General features: G+C 43.7%; 1 protein-coding gene across 6 annotated transcripts in view; it reads right to left on the bottom strand.

The window, feature by feature from the left end:
* NAV2 (neuron navigator 2) overlaps positions 1–21,354 on the bottom strand; it is a 538,652-nt gene that overhangs the window by 205,592 nt on the left and 311,706 nt on the right. The window contains exon 1 of one of the 6 annotated variants that reach the window (XM_060275162.1): positions 16,760–18,754. The exons of 4 other annotated variants lie outside the window; for them this stretch is intronic. In XM_060275162.1, coding sequence (XP_060131145.1) covers positions 16,760–16,810 — 51 coding nt within the window. In that variant the 5' untranslated portion in view covers positions 16,811–18,754. Of the gene's footprint in view, positions 1–16,759; positions 18,755–21,354 lie in introns of those variants that run through there. One more of the 6 variants, XM_060275166.1, reaches the window with a different exon arrangement.

The raw sequence follows: 21,354 nt of genomic DNA, 5'->3' as shown, positions 1-21,354 counted from the left end.
CTGTAAAAATCAGCCCAGTTTTCTTTGGGTTTTGAAGTAATCACTCATAAAGGCTATTTACAAAGGTGATTATGGTTATTATCATTGGCAGCAACATTAGTGTAGCACAATAAGGAAGACAGCAAATTATCTTCTTGCAATTCAGGCCAAGAGTGATTTGTCATATAATAGGAGCAAATCAGACTAGGACCATGGAGCATGACAGACAAATAAGGCAAAACCATATTACAGGACATAAACTTGCATATTTATCTTCAGAGGAAAACTCTTTGACACGTGCAATGTATCTTTTTCCGGCAAACTGTTCTAAGTTCAGCAAAGTGTATTTATTTAACTCCCTACCAATAATAGCACTAGCTAATATTGATTGAAAACATTTCTAGAACTTTCCAAAAGTTCAATTGCACTATATTAAAACCAGAATAGGGACGTGGGTGGTGCTGTGGTCTAAACCACAGAGCCTAGGGCTTGCCAATCAGAAGGTCGGTGGTTCGAATCCCTGCGACGGAGTGAGCTCCTGTTGCTCGGTCCCTGCTCCTGCCAACCTAGCAGTTCGAAAGCACGTCAAGTGGAAGTAGATAAATACCTCTGGTGGGAAGGTAAACGGCGTTTCTGTGCGCTGCTCTGGTTTGCCAGAAGTGGCTTAGTCATGCTGGCCACATGACCTGGAAGCTGTCTGTGGACAAACACTGGCTCCCTCGGCCTATAGAGTGAAATGAGCACCGCAACCAGAGTCGTCCCCCAGAGTCGTCCATGACTGGACCTAATGGTCAGGGGTCCCTTTACCTTTAGCTTAAAACCAGAATAAAATAAAGATGAAGGGGGTATTCAGCTAAGGAATTGCACGAGTCAAATGATTTCCACTTGAGAAATGGGACTTCCCTTTTGCCCTGTGTGTGCCCTGTGATGTGTCCAAATCTGTTCCAGAGGATTGGGGGAACCCGTAGAACAGATTTAGGGGACACGGAGGGGGACAAGAGGGGGGAAACATTCCATTGTCCAAGGAACATTCCATTGTCCTTGTGCTGATGGAACCTTTGCTTCAGCACTGCCTTCAATTCCACCCAAAAGCCTTATTGCAACACCAGTAATGATGCCCTCTGCCTCTCATAAGAGACCTTAAAATAAAATAAAGTCCTAACCTCTCTTTAATTGATCTTAATGCCTAAATACCCTGCTGAGGACAGTCATTCCACAATCCCGAGACTACAACTGAAAAAAATTCTGTTATTTTCTGAAGATGATTTCATCTCCCAAACTAACTGCAGTAGGATGGGGGGTCCCAACAGGTTGGTGATTCATATTGTGACTGACTGGCACCAGTTTGGGGTTGTGGTTAGAGTGTTGGACCATGAAGCTAGCTGGATGACCTTGAACCAGTCAATGTCTCCACAGCCTAACCTACTTCACAGGGTTGCTGTGAGTTTAAAAAGTGGAGGAAGAGAACAATGAACACCACACTTTGCTCCTTGTAGAAATGGTAGAATATAAATGTAATTAAGTTTAATAACAAACATGGGAAGCTATAGTCTACCTAGTCAGATCATTGTGCCATTTAGCTGACTTACTGGAAATTGCTCTCCAAGGTTTCAGACAGGGGACATACCCAAACCAAACTAGAGGTACCAGGGATTGAACCTGACCAGTGCTTTGTTTCTAGAAAAAGAGGTGCCAGAACTCACCATGAACACCTCACGCAATCACTTAAAATGGAAATGATGCCGACCTGAGAGGTGCCAGAACTGAGTTCCAGAGAGTTCTGACTGAAAAATAGCCCTGAACGTGTCACCTGTCGGAATGCCGGGCAGGGGCTAGCGGTGAGTCTGCCCCCAGCCACTCGGATGTAATATGTGACTGTACTCCGTGTCCATGAAGAACAGCACACACAGATATAGAGAGCCATAAAGTAGATTTGCAACTACTTTATTTAGGGCTATATACAGAATAAAACTCTGTTGCTGGGCGTATAAAGACAGAGCTTGGCATCTTGCTTCCAGTCACATCTAGAGCTAGAAGTGAAAGTAAAAAGACAATAATATCACATGGGAGAAAGGGAGATAACACAGCTTCCTTTCCCACACTAAAATCAGACACACACTTCATACCATCCCATACTTTAGCAGCTCGGTGGACAAAATGATGCCCACCTGAGCGGTGCCAGAACTGAGTTCCAGAGAGCTCTGGCTGAAAAATAGCCCTGAATGTGTCACTTTCTTCTTGAAAAGTGGATGCTCTACTACAGAGCTATGGCCCTTCTTATTCTAATGAAACAGTTTTAATAAAATCTGATTCTAATGAATAGTTTGGTTCATACAGAGAAAGGAAAAACTTTTGAGACTGTAATATTATTTCTTAAAATTGCAGCTATACTTTGCACATATGTGTGCAAGTGAAATACAATAGGTGTTAAAATAGCTAACAAATGTATGTCAGGCGGAGGACTCTGCTGGAGAAAAATTGGTTGATCAAATCCTAATTCTCCAAACTCCATAATCTCTTATCCTCTTGAATCAATTCCTCCCTTGCAGTTTTAAACTTCAGCATGCAAGAGTCTTTCCAAATGTAATTACTATCCCTAAATAAGCATTCCGTCTTTGGCAAATTCTCTTCAAGAACCCAGAAGGCACATAGTGATAAGAGCATTAAAGACATATTTTGAGCAGAAAGTGAAATCATGTAGAACAGATATCCTAGCCTTAGTGATATAAACCTTCTTGCACTCTTCAGAGGGAGCATTCTAAATGAGTTCAAAATTTACATGAGCAGAACTTAAAACTTTTTGAAACACAAGCCAAAATTAACTGCTAAAAGGAAGTCTAGAGATTCAGGGTTAGTTCAAATGAAAGTTTTTGGAGGGGGTAGTTATTTCTAGGTACAAAAGATACACATTGTGTGCTTCAATCTGAACTACACACACATTTGCAGCTGCTTGCCTCTTGATAAATACACATTTATGAGGGTCTAATTCTTTCCAAAATGGACGCGGGTGGCGCTGTGGGTTAAACCACAGAGCCTAGGGCTTGCTGATCAGAAGGTCGGCCGTGCGAATCCCTGTGATGGGGTGAGCTCCCATTGCTCGGTCCCAGCTCCTGCCAACCTAGCAGTTCAAAAGCACGTCAAAGTGCAAGTAGATAAATAGGTATCGCTCCAGCGGGAAGGTAAATGGCATTTCCGTGTGCTGCTCTGGTTCGCCAGAAGCAGCTTTGTCATGCTGGCCACATGTTCTGGAAGCTGTACGGCAGCTCCCTCGGCCAATAACATGAGATGAGCGCCGCAACCCCAGAGTTGGTCACGACTGGACCTAATAGGCAGAGGTCCCTTTACCTTTACCTTTAATTCTTTCCAAATAGCTGTTGGACTGGAGCTAAATAGACCCATGAGCGCATCTCAAAATTAGATTTTAGGCCTGTACTTTGTATTATGGGAATACAAAATTGCCTTGGTTTTAGTGTCCTGAGGCTTAAATAAGATATACTGTACCTGCATCCCACTATAAGAATGCTGATCCTTTTCAGTACATAATTGCTTGGCCAATTCAGGACTGATATAATATATGCCCTTACCTTTCTTGATTTTTCTACATTTGATGGCGGGCAGAGCAATATATGGCAAATTCCACCAAAACCACTAAAGGTGGTGTTGGGAAATGCTGGTTAATATACTCAATGGCCCACTCATTCAAGGAAGTCATCACTTGATGATGCAGATTGAGTACTGGATATGCCTGTCTGAACAAGCCCATAATGGATTTACAAAGCTAATTTCCCAGTCATTCTCTGCACACAGTTTGTGGTAGAGGACCCATTATCCCCCCCCCAACTTTTCATTCTTTTAGTGCTTACTAGTTCCCTCCCAGTTTCAAGATTTGGAGGGGGGGGTGTACTGCTGTGAGATTTGCTCTGTTACTTGTTTTATTCTGTTTTAGAGTTCATGTGTTATGGTTTTATCCAAGTATTTGATTGTCTTCAACTTTAATTCTAGGTCACAAAGAGAACTTCTCTTGTTGGATGGCATATAAATCCTACAATCAAACACAAAAGAAAGCTGTGTAACCCAGTTTTTTAAACAGTTCTTCCTCTCACCTCTCAATATCACATTACTAAACACCCAATCACAAGGGCAGAAAATTGACATACTGATCACCTATTTGCTAGAATATAAATCAGAACCAATTAGTCACATGGAACAAGACGAAATTACAACTGGAATATATCAGGTTGGCTGTAGCAGGGTAAAGTCTGCACTATCTGCTTCCTATTCTTTTTTTCAGGGAAAGGAAACTCAGTACCCTTGTTGCACCATCTACATTTCTACTAAAATTGTTGGCCTGAGTCACATGTCTCCTCCTTGCTGCCAGGAAGTCAATGCTATATGAGTAGTTCTCATTGTCCAAATATTTCAGGGAATTTTCTGTGTCCTGTTGCCAGTACTCATGTATGCAGCTTTGTTTGGAAGGCTCACAACAGATGTGGAAAGCTTTTACAGGCACTGATGTGCCAGTATTTATTTATTTATTTATTTATTTATTTATTTATTTATTTATTTATTTATTTGAGAAAGAACCATGGGGGAGATTGCTGTGGGTCACACCACAATGCCCATAAATTTTCCAGTGCACAAAGTTACTCCACAAACAATGATTGGCAATGTTTCATTCTATAGTTATCTATCTGGATTCCTATTACAGATAGGTATACATAGGAGCCAGCTCCTAGGGGCCGAGGTTCCTTTGGCCCCCAATTAAAATATTTGAGGGGGTTGGGGGGCAAAGGTGATGGGCATTGCCATTCAAATGGTGTGCATGCACAAGTCTAGTGACTGCGGGGCAGGGCTTTACTGGCGCCCCCAATATTTTATTCAAGTTGGCACCCCTGCATGTAAGCAAGACAGTAAAGCGCAGATGGCCACATGATGAAAATGTAGATGAGTACATGTAGATGAGTAGAGATTTGAACCTAATTTTCCTAGGTCCAGATCTAGCATTTTTATTTTATGGCCCATGCTGTTACAAGTACAGAATTGCCACAGAGGAAGGGAGGGAGGGAAATAGGTTATACTCACTTGGCTTCTCCCAACAAAATGTTATCACTCACATCCAAAACTCTGCTTCACACCTACATACATCCCAGCCTGTCAGGCACTGTAAGGGCCCTCCTCAGTTATTAAGGTTAATCTCTGAGTGTCTGAGTTGGGGTGATAGTGGCAGGTTCCACCTGCTGCTGTATGTGCACTGCAATGTAGATTTGCAGTGTGCTTTGGTGCACATGCATGGTTGTGGGGAACCACAGGATCTGCAGCTTTGCTTTCTCAGGGTTCCCAATTGTGGTGAGTCCTGCCTTTACACCTACATTGCAGACGTGTATTTCTAAACATGGATGGTGGGGAGTAGAACCTGCTGCTAACCATCACCTGTATGTTCCACATAGTCCCTTATAACAAGGGTATGTAACGCATGCTAGGGACAGAATGGGGAGTAATGACACAAGCTTGTGACCATTTATGTCCCGAAATTAGCCTTGGCCAACCATATGTTCTAGACTGCAACTCCCACCAGCCTCACCCAGCCATGTAGTTGTGAGGTAAAGAATAAAAGATAGACAAAGTTCAGTTCCCTACTGCTAGTATTTCATCAGCCTGTGAGTCAACAGCCTCGGAGATTCTGTTTGTACAGGACAGAAGTGAGTGAGTCCTTCCACAAAAACAAACAGAAATCCCAAAAAGAAAAATATGACCAGGGCATAAATGTTTTCATCTCACAACTGTTCTTAAAAATATGTCAGTGTTTGCAAGGATATCCTTGCTGCAATGATAAGAATCCAATTTTGTGCCAAGAATGTTCACAGCTAAACAGGTTTCAACCTTTCCTTGAAAAGAATATACTGTAGATCAACATCAAACACATTATTTCCTTGTTGGTTGGCAACTATTTTTATTGGCGGACCATCTAAAATGTGGGGGCTCAAGGAAGCCTGATGTATTCTTGGCAAAGACAGCTATCACTCTCCTCTTTCCAGGAGAAGCAAGAAGCAAGAGGACATCAGCAGACAGAGGGAGCCTTCTCCTCTCCCTTAGCTCATTTTGGTCTGTCTCCCTTTCCCATGACCTTTCTAGGAGACAAACTCATAAGGAGCTGCTTCCATGTTGGTGGTGGTGTTGTTGTGGGCCCCAGAGTTCTATTTCTTTATGTTATTGTATACTGTCTTTCCACCATATGATGCTCAAGTTAGATAAAAATAAAACACAAATATAATTGGAGGAAATCAACATTGCACTAAGGCAGGCATCCCCAAACTGTGGCCCTCCAGATGTTTTGGCCTACAACTCCCATGATCCCTAGCTAACAGGACCAGTGTTCAGGGATGATGGGAATTGTAGTCCAAAACATCTGGAGGGCCAAAGTTTGGGGATGCCTGCACTAAGGCAATCGTTCCATCGGGGCAAACATTTGGGTTTGCCAGATGAGACAATCCCTTCCCCCCTCCCACATGCTGTTCCAGGGCTTCACCCGACCCCCGACCCCAAGCCAATATTGGGTGGCACAGGAGGAGGAAAGGAAAGCCCTGTGGGGTAAGCAGAAGTCATTGTGCAAGGCTTCAGCTGATGGGGCTCATCAACTCAATAAAAATATATAATGAAAATTGCAATTGGTTTCCAGTTCATTCCTGGGCCCCATTCAATGGGCTCACATTAGTGTTTAAAAGCCCTAAACAGCTCAAGCTCCAAGTATCTGAAAGACTGCTTCTTTCCCTACAAACCATGTGTAAAGAATAGCCGAGGGTAGTTTCTCCACCCTCAAAAGCTTGGGTTCATCATGACCCTGGAGAGGGCATTCTTTGTGGCAGGCCCTAACTTGTGAAACTCCCTCCCCACGGAGGTGTATCTGGTGCCCTCATTATGTAGTTTCTGCCACATGCTGAAGATCGACCTTATTTATGTTGGATTCTCCCTCTCTCTCTCTTACACACACACCCATCTTATTGCATTTATTGTAAACTGTTGTATTTTAAATTGCTGTAACCCGCCCTGAGACCTTGTGGCAAAGGTTAAGTAAGAAACTGAAATAATAAACTTAAGAACAAATCAAGCAACAACATAGTAGAAACAACCAATTGAAAAAACACTTTCAACATATCTCTCTAAGTCAGCCTATAGGCCAAAGGACTCTCTAAATAAAAAACATCTTTGCTTGCCTGCAGGTTATCAGAAATGGGGATAAACCTTTGTCCTTTGGTAAGGAGGTCCAGAGTCTGAGAGAAGTTGCTGAGTGAAAATGCTGCTTACAATTATGCAAATGTGTTTAGGATTGCCCTGCTTCCTTCTTGAAATGTTCTCAGTTTCTTCACTTGGCCTTTCCCTTGCAGATTCAAACAGATTAGAAAAACAAAGCAGGAAAGGTTATCTGATGCCTATTATATCCAGTTACATTAGTCATCATTCTTTTACTGATGTAATGGCAAAAGGTTAATCTAAAAAGGAGCAGGATGGATCTCGGGTTTCATACACATACTAAGCTGGCCGCAAGGAGTGTTAAAATCCTTGTGTCAAGAGAATTCAGATCAAAAGTTATTTGCAGCAGTATCTTGCATTCAGAGCCTTAAAAACAACAACACCTGAACAGCACGTCATTCTCTGCAAATATACAAAGCAGGCGGTAGCAAAGAGGTCATAGTAACCTTGCTGTGGTTATGATAAAAACAGAAGGTGTTGCTAAGAGACATGCAGCCTACGTGGAGATTCTGATGGAGGGGGAGAAGTGTCAGATTTGGGGTTGTCAAAAATGTAGGTTGCTGGCATTACTTTCAATAGCTGTAAGGAGCTGGGGAGGTACACCATGGTGCTAAGACAGCCTTCCAAGCACACATTCTAGGGTCAGGTCTGTGTTCTGACACCTGCATAAACAGGCTATTGTGAGGGAAATGGGAGCATGAAAATGCAATCCTGGGCTGGCAATCCTCCAGCAAGAGATTACATCTCAATGAAATCTATTATGCAGGCTGTTTGTGCAACAGCATTGTGGTTGAGTGTAAAAATTACAATGTCAGCCTTAGGGTGGTCACAGAAGAGAGGACTATTGTGGCAAGAAGAGCATTACCAACAGGAAAGGTCCAGGAAAAATTGCACCATCCTTTAAGTACAGTTGTGACGCTCGTCTTCTATTTCCTTTTAGGTTGTTTGCACAGGTCACATTTAAGTCAATGTCAGGTAGTTGTGCTGATGCCCACTATTAGTATTGCAACATTTATTGAATGAATGAATTTCTATTCTGCCTTTGTGCTAGATCCACAAAACACTTACAATATTACTACCAGTACGACTCTGTGGGGGAGGCAAATTATCCTGAAAGTCCTGAACACTAGATTCCCAACCCCCTAATTTCTAGACTTGGTAAATGTAGGAGATTACTAAATGCTTGAAGTCTTCACTTGGGTGCAAGATAGCTTAGCAGTGTAAAAATGCAGGCTGAACCAGCTTCCTGACCAGGAACTGCATGGCGAGAAGAACCATGGGTGATTGACAGCCTTTATCAAAATAGTACAGGCACATTGTCCAGTGACACCTTAGAGACCAACTAAATTTGTTCGTGGTACTATATAAGCTTTCGTGTGCATGCACACTTCTTCAGATACACTGAAACAGAAGTCACAAAACCTTTATATATAGTGGGAGCGGTGGGGTTTTTCTCAGGAGGGTAGTAGGAGATGGGTGATTGACTCAATGGGTATGGTAAACCTGTTGACGATTGCTATACCTGGGTGAGGGAAGAATTCTCATAGCCACTCCCCTCACAGTCAGTTGACCCCGTCTCCCCTCAGTGCTTGTGACAATCTATATTTGTGGCAAATGTATGCAATGTCTAAATCTATTGCCATGAGAAGAAGTTACCACTCCACATGCCAGTCAACCCACATGTTACTTTTTGTCTCATGCCTAGCCAAATAGCAGCTTCCCTTCATCTAGCAAACCTGTTCATTGCTAGCATAGGTTGCACAGTGGTGCTGGTAGGAGAGGAATATTGCATAAGTCATGTCAAACTTTAGATACTATTTATTGGACTTATTATTCTCTTGTTGCTTGGAGAACTACTTAAAATAACTACATCCAAGCACAAGTATTTCAGAGTCATTCTGCCCTTTTTTCTCCTTTCAAACATTTTTTCTTAGAACATTCCTGTGGCCAACCCCCCCCCCTCCCCCAGTATCCTAGGCCTCTTAGTGGAAGGTCAGACATACAGTTTTGGATCAGTGCTGCCCTCCCTCATTCTTCTCCCAGCTGCAAGTGAATGAGATGGGAGCAAATCATATTAGATGTTCTAACACTCCAAACAGTAGCCTGGAGAACTTTAAACAGGCAATAAATAAATACAAATCAAACTTGTTTTCCCGCTAATTTTGATTAATGTTAACACACTCACTCGCCTTTGATCTTTGTTCTTTCCATGGTACTACTTGGCTTCTGAAAATTGAATGAGTCACAGAGATGCTTTCTGTTACATTCATCTCAGACACAGACACCACACACAAGTGATGTTGCATGCAAATCAACCCATTCTGAGTCCACACAAATCCATAAAAGGGTTTTCACCAGTTACACTTTAGCTTCCAAACCAGCAATAAGTCTTCTTTGGAAAACAGACTTTCCTGTTGGGGTTTTAAGAAAGCTTCCTCCCTGCACCCTCCTTCTATCATAATTCTAGAACTCAGGGGCACCCAAGGAATAGAATGTTGGAAAGTTCAAGACAAAAGAAAGTACTTATTCACTTGCCACATAGATACAATGCTAAATTAAAAAAATTCCTTACAGTAGCACCTTAGAGACCAACTAAGTTTGTTATTGGTATGAGCTTTCATGTGCATGCACACTTCTTCAGAAAATTCATACCAATACCATATATATATATATATATATATATATATATATATATATATATATGTTTCGACTATAGCAGACCAACACGGCTACCTACCTGTAACTAATGCTAAATTAGCGCAATTTACATACTCCTTCCATGAGCATGGTATGTGGTTTTGAGAATGTGAACAACATTCCACTCAACAATCTTCTAACATGAGGGTGTGTTTCAATCTATGCAATTGCTTACAGGTTGTTACTCCTGTGTACCATGTGGATGTCAACAGTAAAGCTGAAGTCAAAAGCCCACTGAAACCAATGGAAAACATTTCCATGGAATAGCCTGCAAATATGTGATATGCACATCAATATTAGTTGTGTTGTTATGAGGTGCTGTGTTGCCTCCACAGGATGTTTTGTGGCTGATCTTGCAGTTAGGGTTGCCAGACTCAATAGAGGACAGGACTTTTGTGCCTTTAATTGCCCTGCTCTCTTTTGAGTCTGGAAACCTTAAAGAGAAACCAGCAGACCCTTTGCTAAACAAGGTTTCCAGACTCAAAAGGTTTCCAGACTCAAAAGAGAGCAGGGCAATTAAAGGCACACAAGTCCTGTCCTCTATTGAGTCTGGCAACCCTACTTGCAGTTGTTTTCAGGAATGTTTTCATCTGCTCTGTTACTTTGTTGGATTGCTTATTATTTGGATTGTTCAATTGTAACCTGCTCTGAGATTGTAAAATGAAGGTGGGGTAAAAATATACTTAATAAATAAAGCTAGTATTGCTATTGTATTAATAGCTGTGGTGTTTTATTCCATGTATGATGCATTCAGCCATGTTAGCTATTGATCATTCCTACAAAGGCGCACCTTACTAGGCTGGAATTAGTAGTGGACTGGAATTAGAAACAAATATTCCCTTGTTGAGACACAGCAAAACATTCCCACAGTTGCAGGGGGTAGGGGGAAGGGAGCAAGCAAAACTCTACAGTGTTACTGAGTACGCAACTGATGGAGGGGGGAATGTTAACATTGAAGTGGTACTTCTGCAACAGAAGCAGTTCAGAGGTAAGCCACCTGTTCAGTTCCTGTCTGCCTCCCAATTCCCAACAGCAACCCTATAGAATTCTAGGGTTTATGCCAGTGTTGGATAAGGAGATTCTAGACATGAAGAGGAAAGCTTGCCGTGCTTATTTGCATGTCAATAAAAGAAGAGTGCTTTTTCTTCAGCTCACAGCTAGCAGAGTCTTGGGAACAAACAGAAAGTGGGGGTCTCTCACTTCTGCCGCTGCCTTGATCTTTGCCAGAGTGAGGTTTCAATGGCAAAATAGTGAGTCGGTTTGCACATATTCCCATCATACTCTGTGGAGCATGCAGTGCTATTAGCAGTTGGGAACCAAATGCAAGCTGTAATTGCGTTTCAGAGAGAAACATAAATGTGGTGCTTTCTCGGAAAATAGCAGGTTATCAGTATGATTAAAGGTCAGGTCCCCTTTTAAAGGCATAAAAAGATCATTATGTTTGCCTTGTCTAGAATTTCACATAAACATTTTTTCCATGCAGGGCTTATCTTCCTACATGTAAACTGATAGCAGATGATAACATAAACCTTGATTATGTTTCAAAGGAAGCATGGTTTCTTTATAAAGGAATTGGATTAATCACTTCTGTACGTATTTTAATTGTCTGATATTTGCTTTAATTGCACTTTTTTTAAAAAAGGGGGGGACGGAGAAGAAATATTTACAATACTGTATTAATATGTAACAATATATTTCAGAAGCAGAAATATTAACAGCATCAATAAAGCTGCTAGCAACCAGCTTATATACAGTAGTAGCCAGAGTCAGAAACGAGGGCAAGATATACATGAACAAGCTGAGAATGAGAAAGAAATGGCAAGTATGTAAAATAAGTAAGAGTTGTGAAAGTGGGGGGGGGAGAAGAGAGAGAGAGAGAGGCTAACAAAGCTTGAAAAGGGGGCAGGCAAAATTTTAGAGGATAAGCCTATCAATGGCTATTAGTCATGATGGCAATATATGCAAGCATCACATTCAGAGGCAAAATGCCCCTGAATACTAGCTTCTGGGGAGCAATGCTGGGAGAGATCTCGCTATGCAGCTGTAACCAATCACAGCTTGTGCAAAAAGTGTGCTCTCTTTTCTGGAAGCTGCTAGAGCCCGATCTAACCACTTCTGTATTGGGTTTCCGTGCTATGCAAAGACAGTGAGAGGGGCTCACGCTCTAACCCTTTACTATTGCTTTGAGCAGGGCGGCTAACCTTTTGGACCAGAGAGATGCATTCAGGGTTGGCCAATCCTTCAAGGGCTATGAGCCAGTGCTTCTTATGACCAAAACAGTTGTGACCACAAAACTCCCCTCTGCCCGCCATGGATTCCTACTTATATATGCTTTTATACTATTGTTTTTCTGTTTTTCTGTCATATTTTTGTTTTAATGATAGTTTATTTTTTAAATGTTAAGCCATTTATACACGTTTTAAGTAAATAATAAATGAATGTGCACACAGAAGTACACAGGTCACACTTGCAGACCACACATACACACTCTCCGCATATACACTCACTCTCTCCTCCACACCTGCACAAAAACAGACATACATTCAGGAACACATCACACGCACACACACACACACAAAGGTGCATAAACATGCACATTCATACACACAGGAGGAAGATCGGAAATAGATGTGATGGAGAGGGAAATTATTCTTTCTTTGCTTCAAAGATTGCTGTTGAAAGAGTAGAGACAGTGATTTTTATCTCCCCATCAATGCTAAGTGGGGAGGAATATGTGATGAACCCGACCAAGTCTTGATTCAATAACTCATTCCATTTTTAGCCCTGTAGCCATTCAGAAAGATCAAGTTGATGATGTACTTGTTAGCACCTGGAAACCTTTCTTGCAATGAGCAATCTCCAGGTGTTGAAAGACTGATATAATTGTCTACACATATATTTATATACCTTGTAAAACTCCTGTCCTTACAGTCCTTAGAGTAGAAAGAAGTGACAACTAAATATCATCTAATTGGAATCTTGCAATTAACAACAGCCTTCAGCACAATAAATAATTTCAGCATCTGTTTGGCTCAGAATGCAATATCTACAAAGTGTTAACCTTTGCTTTTCTCTCCATAGCAGTGTGGGTCAGCATGGGCCATGAAAGAGAATCAAGCCTATTATGGAAGCACAAGCTTCTTGTCTGTTCCTCATAACAATGCTAGAGGATGAGGCAACACACATGCACTATGGCTTGCACTTGCAAGAGAACAGGCCATCTCCAGGGGAGGCTGGTCCATTAAGTCAAATTGAGTGCTGCCTCACCAATCTCATTCTGCCTTCAGCCAGCCCCTTCTTGCCTGCCTAGCCCATGAGGTTGCCCTGCCAGCTTCCTAAATCTCAGTGTTGCCCTTGTGGAACTAAGCATGGATGATGAGGTCAAAACTAGAAATAGTTTACTTTGACTGCCTCTCATTGACTCTGGTTCCACCTATTGCTGGTTCCATGCCTTGGTAGTTTTGCCTCCGTCTTCCTCTGCAGAGTTCCACAGTGACGATACTGAGATTGAGGAGAAAGCTGATAGGCAGTGCTACCTCTTGGGTTGGTTATAAATAAGAAGGCAGGCAGGTGGGGGCTGGCTGAGGGAAGACTAAGGTTGGTGAGGCAGCATCCCATTTGCCCCTGACAGACCAGCCTCCATTGATTTGTCATCCACATTTGAGACATAACATCCAAACTTCTTGTTTTCAATAAAGCAGGCAGCTCATCTGTTGCTGCAGAAACAGAGGCATTCCACATAGCTTCAGCCTTATTCCCTGGCCAAAATGACTACAAAAAATGGATACCGGGGAAGAAGAAATTCCCTGAGGACAGCCAAGGACAGCCACTAAAGTATTTAAGACATATAGTAAATCACCCAAGAGGAACACCATGACATGCACACCAGGTGCAACAAAGTGTAGAAAGCATTTCAGTGCTCTTCTACGTTCTGTGCTATCTGTAATAAAGCAAGAGAAAAGTGTTTACAACATATATAGAGCACTGCCACCATGAAAGAAAAGAGAAGGAAGCAATTAGGTCTCACGGAGTCCAATAAAACCATGACAAGCAGGCAGATTTGCCTACACCAGGCAGAAGTGGCTGTAAAGCCACTCAGAAGAAACTTCTGAGCACTATTTGATCCCTGAACCAGAACTACAATGCTGCTGCTGCTTTCTAAAGTGAACTGCCAGTCCTCACTAGTTGGCTTTAGGATTGTCACCGATGCTTACTGGGCTGATACATCATGCAACATCAACAAACTTTGTCATTTTGGAGCCAAACTGGACATTGCACACATGTAGCTCTTTTCCACCGTTTCCACCATTTCCTAATGTGAAAATAAGATTCCAGAGACTGCCTTCAGGACTAGAGGAATGGTGATGGGGGAGAGCGCTCTTAATCCTTTCCATGTAGCCCTTCTGTATCTCTTAGCCCATGAAAGAAAAGCAGCTTGGTAGGTGCCAGGGATTCGAGGACAAGAGCCACTAGATCCATCCCATGAAGGGCTCCTCTACTTTTTGAGGGAAAATCCTAGCAGATACAGGTTCTTCCTTCATTCTAACACAAAGCCACATTATGTAAAATTATCTTTTCTATGCAAATGCATGCAGAAGCTGCAAAGCTAAGAGGTAGTGAATTCCAACAGGCAGGGAAGAAAGGAGACTGATCCCAGCTCACCAAAATGGAAAGAGAAAGGTAGGTCCAGCAAGCTCCCTCTAGTGGACATGAGACAAGCCTGGTGGGCAACAGCACTGAGTAAATAAAGGTCTGGCCTCTGAAAGGCAAAGATGTCACAACCATGAGCTGATGTGGGATATGGAACCATGCCCAGGTCCATGTTACCTCCTTTGCACTTTCTGGGCATTGGGCCTTTAGCCTATTATGTGTGGCTGTAAGCTTTCACTGCCAGAGCTTAGCACATCATTGAGCTAAATAAATATTAAACAGCGTTAGTTGTATCTGATTATCACTAAAGCCCACAGAGGAGCCCATTGTACCTACTGGATACTCAAAAGTCCATATAAAGGCCAGAGACAGTGTTTCTCAGATATCCTCAGCATTCATAGGTAATTTGTAAGCACAGATCTGTGCCTTGCTGTCTGTCCTGACAGAACCCTTTTTTAAAAAGTCAGAAACACCAATAAAAGAAAAATAATCACTGAATCACCTGAAGTAGTTTATGTCTATCTATCTGGTAAATGTAAAGGAGCCAAAAATGGGAGGGGGGGGAATTTTCTTGCTTGTATCAATTTGCTTTAGATCTATTTATATCATAAATACAAACCTAAGATATTTTGTATCTTAATTTTACCTCTGTGACCCCATGAGATATGATCTCACAGATCTGCTTGTTGAACCAAGTGTTCTTGGCTATTTGGCAAAATATCAAGGGCTAAAATTGCTGGCATACCCCACCTTGCATTTTCAAAGCTTCTTTCCCCTCTTTACTTTTTAAAGCTGGCTCAGTTTCCCCATGCATTTAGTTCCTCCTCTTTGTTTGGGAGGCCCACTCCAAAGTGGCTCAGATGTTTATGTTTGCAGAAAGGGCATTTGCTACACCTGCGTAGCCCATTCTCTTAGCTTCCTGATTTCCGGAGCATAAAAAGGCAGGCTGCTGGAACAAGAGCCACCTCTCATCTCAGCATGCCTGGCAGCAGCTCAAGCCATGCTTGGGCAACCCTTGTGCTTAACATGCACCCTTTCCTGCCAATTCAAAAACAATAACAATTCAATTTTCTAAGAGGCACTCATGCATGCCAAATCGGAAACCATCCTGATCTCCCAAGCAAGAATGGCTTTTGTATCCAGCAAGATCATCCATAAACTGATTATGACTGCCCAAACAGTCCTTCAAATGTAAATGATTTTTTTTAAGATGAGAAGTAATTTTGAATGACAGCCATAGAGATATGGGTTTCAATTAATGCTCCACGTGAATGATGCTCTTAAGGCACTTTCTCCACTACAGTACCAATTTCCCAGGCATACACTAGTTTGGGGCCCCTTGACACTTGGAACAAACCCTTGGTATTGAATTCTAAACTTCATAGGAAACATATTTAAAGTGAAATGTGCACAGGAGTGCAATTTCCATTGTTTAATATAATCCAATAGATGGATAAAGAATAACACTATTTAAAAAGAGCAGTTGCTGGCTCAGGTTTGGAAGTAGATTTCCAAAAGCCGCTAATGTGCAGACTCCCTAAGTTTTTTAACCCACAGTTCCAATCTTGGCACGGGGAGTAATTGGAAAAGACAGGCAGACGTTTGGATTTCCTGATCTCATTTGCGCTGGGGGAAATGGGAAACCCACAAACTTTCTCTTTACAAACAAGGAGCTGCGGTTTCTTTTTAACTCTCTTGGGGAAATTCACGGGGAGGTTTTTTTTTCAAAACGAAGCGATCAGCAAACCCAGCGCCCAAATGCCTGCGCTTGAGGAATTCTTATTACACCAAAGGCACTGAGGCAATCCAGAGAAGCAGGGAGGGAGGGAGGGAAAGCAGGAAGAAGAAGCTGAAGAACAAAATATAAGCACCATCGATTTCTATTTTTCTGCTTTGAAAAAAGCTTAACCTAGGAAAGATCAAACTACAGGCGCAGCCATGCGCTGGGAGAGAGAGAGGGGGGGGAGATCCGTTGGGAGATCGGCCTCTGCTTCTGCACTCCTGCTTTGCTTAACAGCTTTATTCTGAACGCTACGCCGCTTGGAGCCAAACTCCAGCAATGATGCCCAGAAAACAGCACACACAAAAATGCCATCCAAACAAAATGCCCAAGGCACATGGCGAGAGGGTCTCCAGCAGACTTCCTCTTTCCAGTTATCACCAGCGTGCAATCGGAAATCCTTACCAACTTCATGGTCATGTTGTTCTGTTCCCAGCGCCATAGCATCACACTCATTTTCCTCGGCCAGCGCACCCAGCCAGCAGCACCTGCCCAGAGGAGCCAGCACCCAGCCAGGCTACGCGTCCATCTCACGCGTGCTTCCAGTACCTTAACATCCAGCCGCTACAGAGAGCTTCATTCCCCTCTGTTGGGTTAAGGAAAGCCTCGCTCATCTTGACGGTGTTCTCTGCAAACTTAGCTCTCTCGTGCACGGAGCAGAGCTAAGACCATAATGCATCAACTCCTCTCTCTTTCTCTCACTCAGGCCAAATCAAACAACTCCTCAAATGAGCTGGAGGAGGCAGCTGGGGCTGCAGGAGTGAAAGAAGGACAAGGAAGTCTCCCTCCCCGCTCCCCCCCCCCCCCGCAACCACAAGCACTTCGCAGATTGGGCATTCCTGGTTCAATGGGCCGTTCATCGTTTCTGAAGAGAATCCCGTTTAACCCCTTCGGGGCGAGAGTTTGATCCGTGAACCGGGGAAGAATGGGAGCAGCGCGCAGAACAACGGGCCCGCATGCGAGGAGGGAGCGAGGGCAGGGCAAGCAGGGAGTTAAAACGCCCAGTATTGCTTGCCCCCTGCTTCAGCCGATTTTGCAAACGGAGCTGGCGAATTCAAGAGCAAATATTGAGGTTTTGTGTTTGATTTAATGAAGAAGAAACTAGGATGGTACAAGCCATCAGCTGGAAAGGTAGCACGTGCTCTAGGGTGACCTGGTGCAATGGGACTTTAATTTTCCTTTCAAATTTGGGCAGGTGTACATCCAGAAGGAGCAGCACTGGATGACATTTTCTCTTTTACAAAACTGCAAGAGGAATCCTTTCTCAATCAAATCACAGAGGTGGAAAGGGAGCTCAAAGTCCAGCCCTCTGCCTAGGCAGGGAATCAGTTGTTCCAGCATCCTTGGGGCATATGAAGCTACTGGATGCTATCAGACATTGATCTATGCAGCATACTCTCCCTGGCAATGGTTTTCTAGGGGTGCCATCAGGGATAGCAGTTTGGGGCAGAAGTTTGGGCCCACTCAGCAGGACAAGCAAGAGGACCCTTAAATGCAGCAGACCAGGCTTACACATTGTGAAGCAGCCTGCCAGCCCACCCCAACCCACAGGGGTGGCTGGGCTTTTCTCAGGATGGAGCACAGGCAGAGTAGGGTTGGGGACCAGGTACACTTGCCCCAACTCTCAGAGGGCTAAGCAGGGACCAGCTGCTTTTTTGTTCTTTATTCGAACAAGACTCCCACCCTGGGTCTCAGACAAGCTCTGCACAGGCCTGAGGATAGGTGTCTCCTAGCCAGGAACTGCTGGGGGCAGGGGAGTGTCCTTGCAGTGGGAAGAATAGAATTGTTGAGTTGGAAGGGACCATGAGGGTCATCTAGTCCAACCTCTGTAATACAGAAATCTTTTGCCAAACATGGGGCTCGAACCTATGACTATGAAATTAAGAGTCTCATGCTCTACTGACTGAGCTATTGCTGGTGGTTCTCCTGACGGTGATAGCACAACCCCCTCTGCTTTTTTTACATGCAAAGCAGCCTTTGTAGTAATGACAGAAGTTCTGAGATAATTTGCTTCTTTTTTAATATACATGCCCCCAATCTTGTTCCTTCTTTCAGGCAATGTTTCTTCCCACCTGCCTTCAATAGTGTTGTTGTTGTTTAGTCATTTAGTCATGCCTGACTCTTCGTGCCCCCATGGACCAGAGCACACCAGGCACTCCTGTCTTCCACTGCATCCCACAGTTTGGTCAAACTCATGTTAGTTAGTAGCTTTGAGAACACTGTCCAACCACCTCGTCCTCTGTCGATCCCTTCTCCTTGTGCCCTCAATCTTTCCCAACACCAGGGTCTTTTCCAGGGAGTCTTCTCTTCTCATGAGGTGGCCAAAGTATTGGAGCCTCAGGTTTGATGATCTTGCAGTCCATGGGACTCTCCAGCACCATAATCAAAAGCTGGAGGAGTCTCTTGAGAGTCCCATGGACTGCAAGAAGATCAAACAGTGTAAGACAGCCTAAAGGATGCTGCCACTGAGCCAGTTAAAGTTACACCACAACCAATGGTCAAGCGGCATGCACTGCTTTCATCTGTTAAGGGCCACATATCCCTGGGGAAATGCCAGCAGCTGCATGCCAGTGGTGGGTTGAACCAAGCCCAGCAGTGGGTGGGACACCCGCTTTCTCTATTCCTTCCTTCCACCACCTTTTTCTCTCTCTTTCTGATACATGCATCTCCCTCTCTCTTCCACCCCACCCAGCAGGCTGCAGTTGTATGGACAAGTTGCTCTTGCCAGAACTGATTGCTTGCAACAGGCTTTTTTCCTTCCTTCTTCCACTGCTCCAACAGTTAGGGCTTTTCTCGTTCCTCCCCCCCTTTCCCCTTCTGTTATCCTCCCCACCCATATATGCACTGAAAATAAGCAGCAGGCCATGTGTGGCCCATGGGTCAGTCACTCCTGCCCCAGGGGGATGCACAAGTCCCCATTCTTGTCAAACAGTCTTCTGGCCAGTTCAATAAGCTGTGACCAAGCATGCCCGTGCAGATGAGGATGCACATCCACATCAGATGCAGGAAGGGAATCCTCCTTCCACATGCAGATCTGCCTTGTGGATTAGGCAGCTGGGTTCAGGACAGAAATCAGTATTGTACAGCCACCCACACTCACTCGTTGAAATATTTGCCAATATCTGCAACTGGCTTCTGTGTATGTGCAGCCATTGTAGGTACACATCTATATGCATTGCCATTGCAACACTGAATTCACTGGGTACACATTTTGATGGTGAATTGTCTGGATATTCATGCCCATTCAGGGCCACTATCCACTGCTCACAACTAGAGTCTGATTGGAAACTGCTATATCTAATAAAGAGAAAGATATTGCCCAACTTTGGAATTCAGAGGGGGGTTTTCCCTTATGGACCAACACAGCTACCCTTGGTTTTGAGAAGTTTGGGGTGGGTTTCCTTTTATATTTAACATAGATTGTCCTGGGCTGATGGTAGTGCAGTATGCAGTCTAAGGTCACCACATCAGATATCCAATCAATGGAGTCTAAGGAAATTAAGGATATGTCCAGCTAGCAGGTTTCTATGCTTTAGCCCAGCACTAATCCAGGAGCACACAAAGCACATTTTCTTTCTTATCCCATAACATGCTATTGTACTCTTGAAAGGATTTGCTGATCTGCTTGGAAAGCAAAACTTTTGCCAGCCTCAGAGACCAACAAAGAAGTCAAAAGGTTTCCCTGAGCTACAGTTTTAAAGCAGATGAGGACAGACACCTGCACAGTTATATCAACATTTAAATTCATCAGGTTCACTTGGCCATTATAGAACGAGCTTTTAATTCTTTCTAAAAGGTATAAAGGACTCTTCTTCATTTGCTTTTGTGGCAGCAAAATACCTTGCACTGCAAAACCTTCTGAACTAGCCGGAGTGAGTGCCCCGCTGAAAGGTCACCTCCAGGAGGTTGGAAATCTGAGGGAGAGGGTCGCAGCCTGTTGGCGGGCTTTGGAAATTAGATGCACAATTTGCAGGAGGGTCAAAGGAAGCTACAATGAGCCAATGACAAATGAAAAGATAAATGAATATGAGGAGGGGGAGAGAACCTTGGATGTGAGGCCAAAGGGATTTCTCAGGGAATTACATAAGTCTTCTTAAGCACAGTGCTCACGCAAACTGCCAGGCCCTTCAGAGCTTTCCTTTTAACTGAATTTAATTTGTCCCTTCCGTGCTGCTGCTGACCCAGTGGAAGCACTACACAGCCTGCCACTTAGGATGTTGTCACCCAGCTTCCCAACTGTGCCTCAAGGAGGTTCAGGCCAGAACGTGCAGCTCAGGGAAGGATATGGAAGAAGGCTCTGGGCCATATCTGTATTTTCAGTGTGCTTCCCTGTGGTTTTCAGCAGCTCCTTGAACTAAGTGGATGTGACCCAGGGTTGCTCTGACTTAGAGGGGAAGAATTAGAATGGCCTCCTAAACAGAAGCCAATTAAGATCCAATAGGGCCCAGCTGGCTGATCGACAATGAACCAATAAGCAGCTCTTATTTCCTCAATTATTTCACCATCCATTCATATAGCTTGCTTGCTCTCTTGTTTTCAATCACATGTCCTCCTGTCTAATTTTGTTTTCCTTACTGTCCCCTACTTCTGATAGCCCCAATACCCTTTCCCCCCAACCCCTCAACCCCTGCAATGACTGCTGTTCCCCCTCCACAGCCTTTAGAACAGGCATCCCCAAACTGCGGCCCTCCAGATGTTTTGACTACAACTCCCATGATCCCAAGCTAACAGGATCAATGGTCGGGGAAGATGGGAATTGTAGTCCAAAACATCTGGAGGACCGAAGTTTGGGGATGCCTGCTTTAGAACAAAGGAACATAGTAAGAGATTGCTGGACCAGGCCAATGGCCCATCTAGTCCAGCATCCCGTTCTCACAGTGACCCACCAGATGCCCTACAGCTGTTTTGGGACTACAACTCCCATCATCCCTAGCTAACAGGAACAGTGGTCAGGGATGATGGGAATTGTAGTCCCAAAACAGCTGGAGGGCCAAGTTTGG

This window comes from Zootoca vivipara, chromosome 1 (assembly GCF_963506605.1).
Source record: "Zootoca vivipara chromosome 1, rZooViv1.1, whole genome shotgun sequence".
Lineage (NCBI taxonomy): Eukaryota > Metazoa > Chordata > Lepidosauria > Squamata > Lacertidae > Zootoca > Zootoca vivipara.
This window is presented reverse-complemented; position numbering and strand designations above follow the sequence as displayed.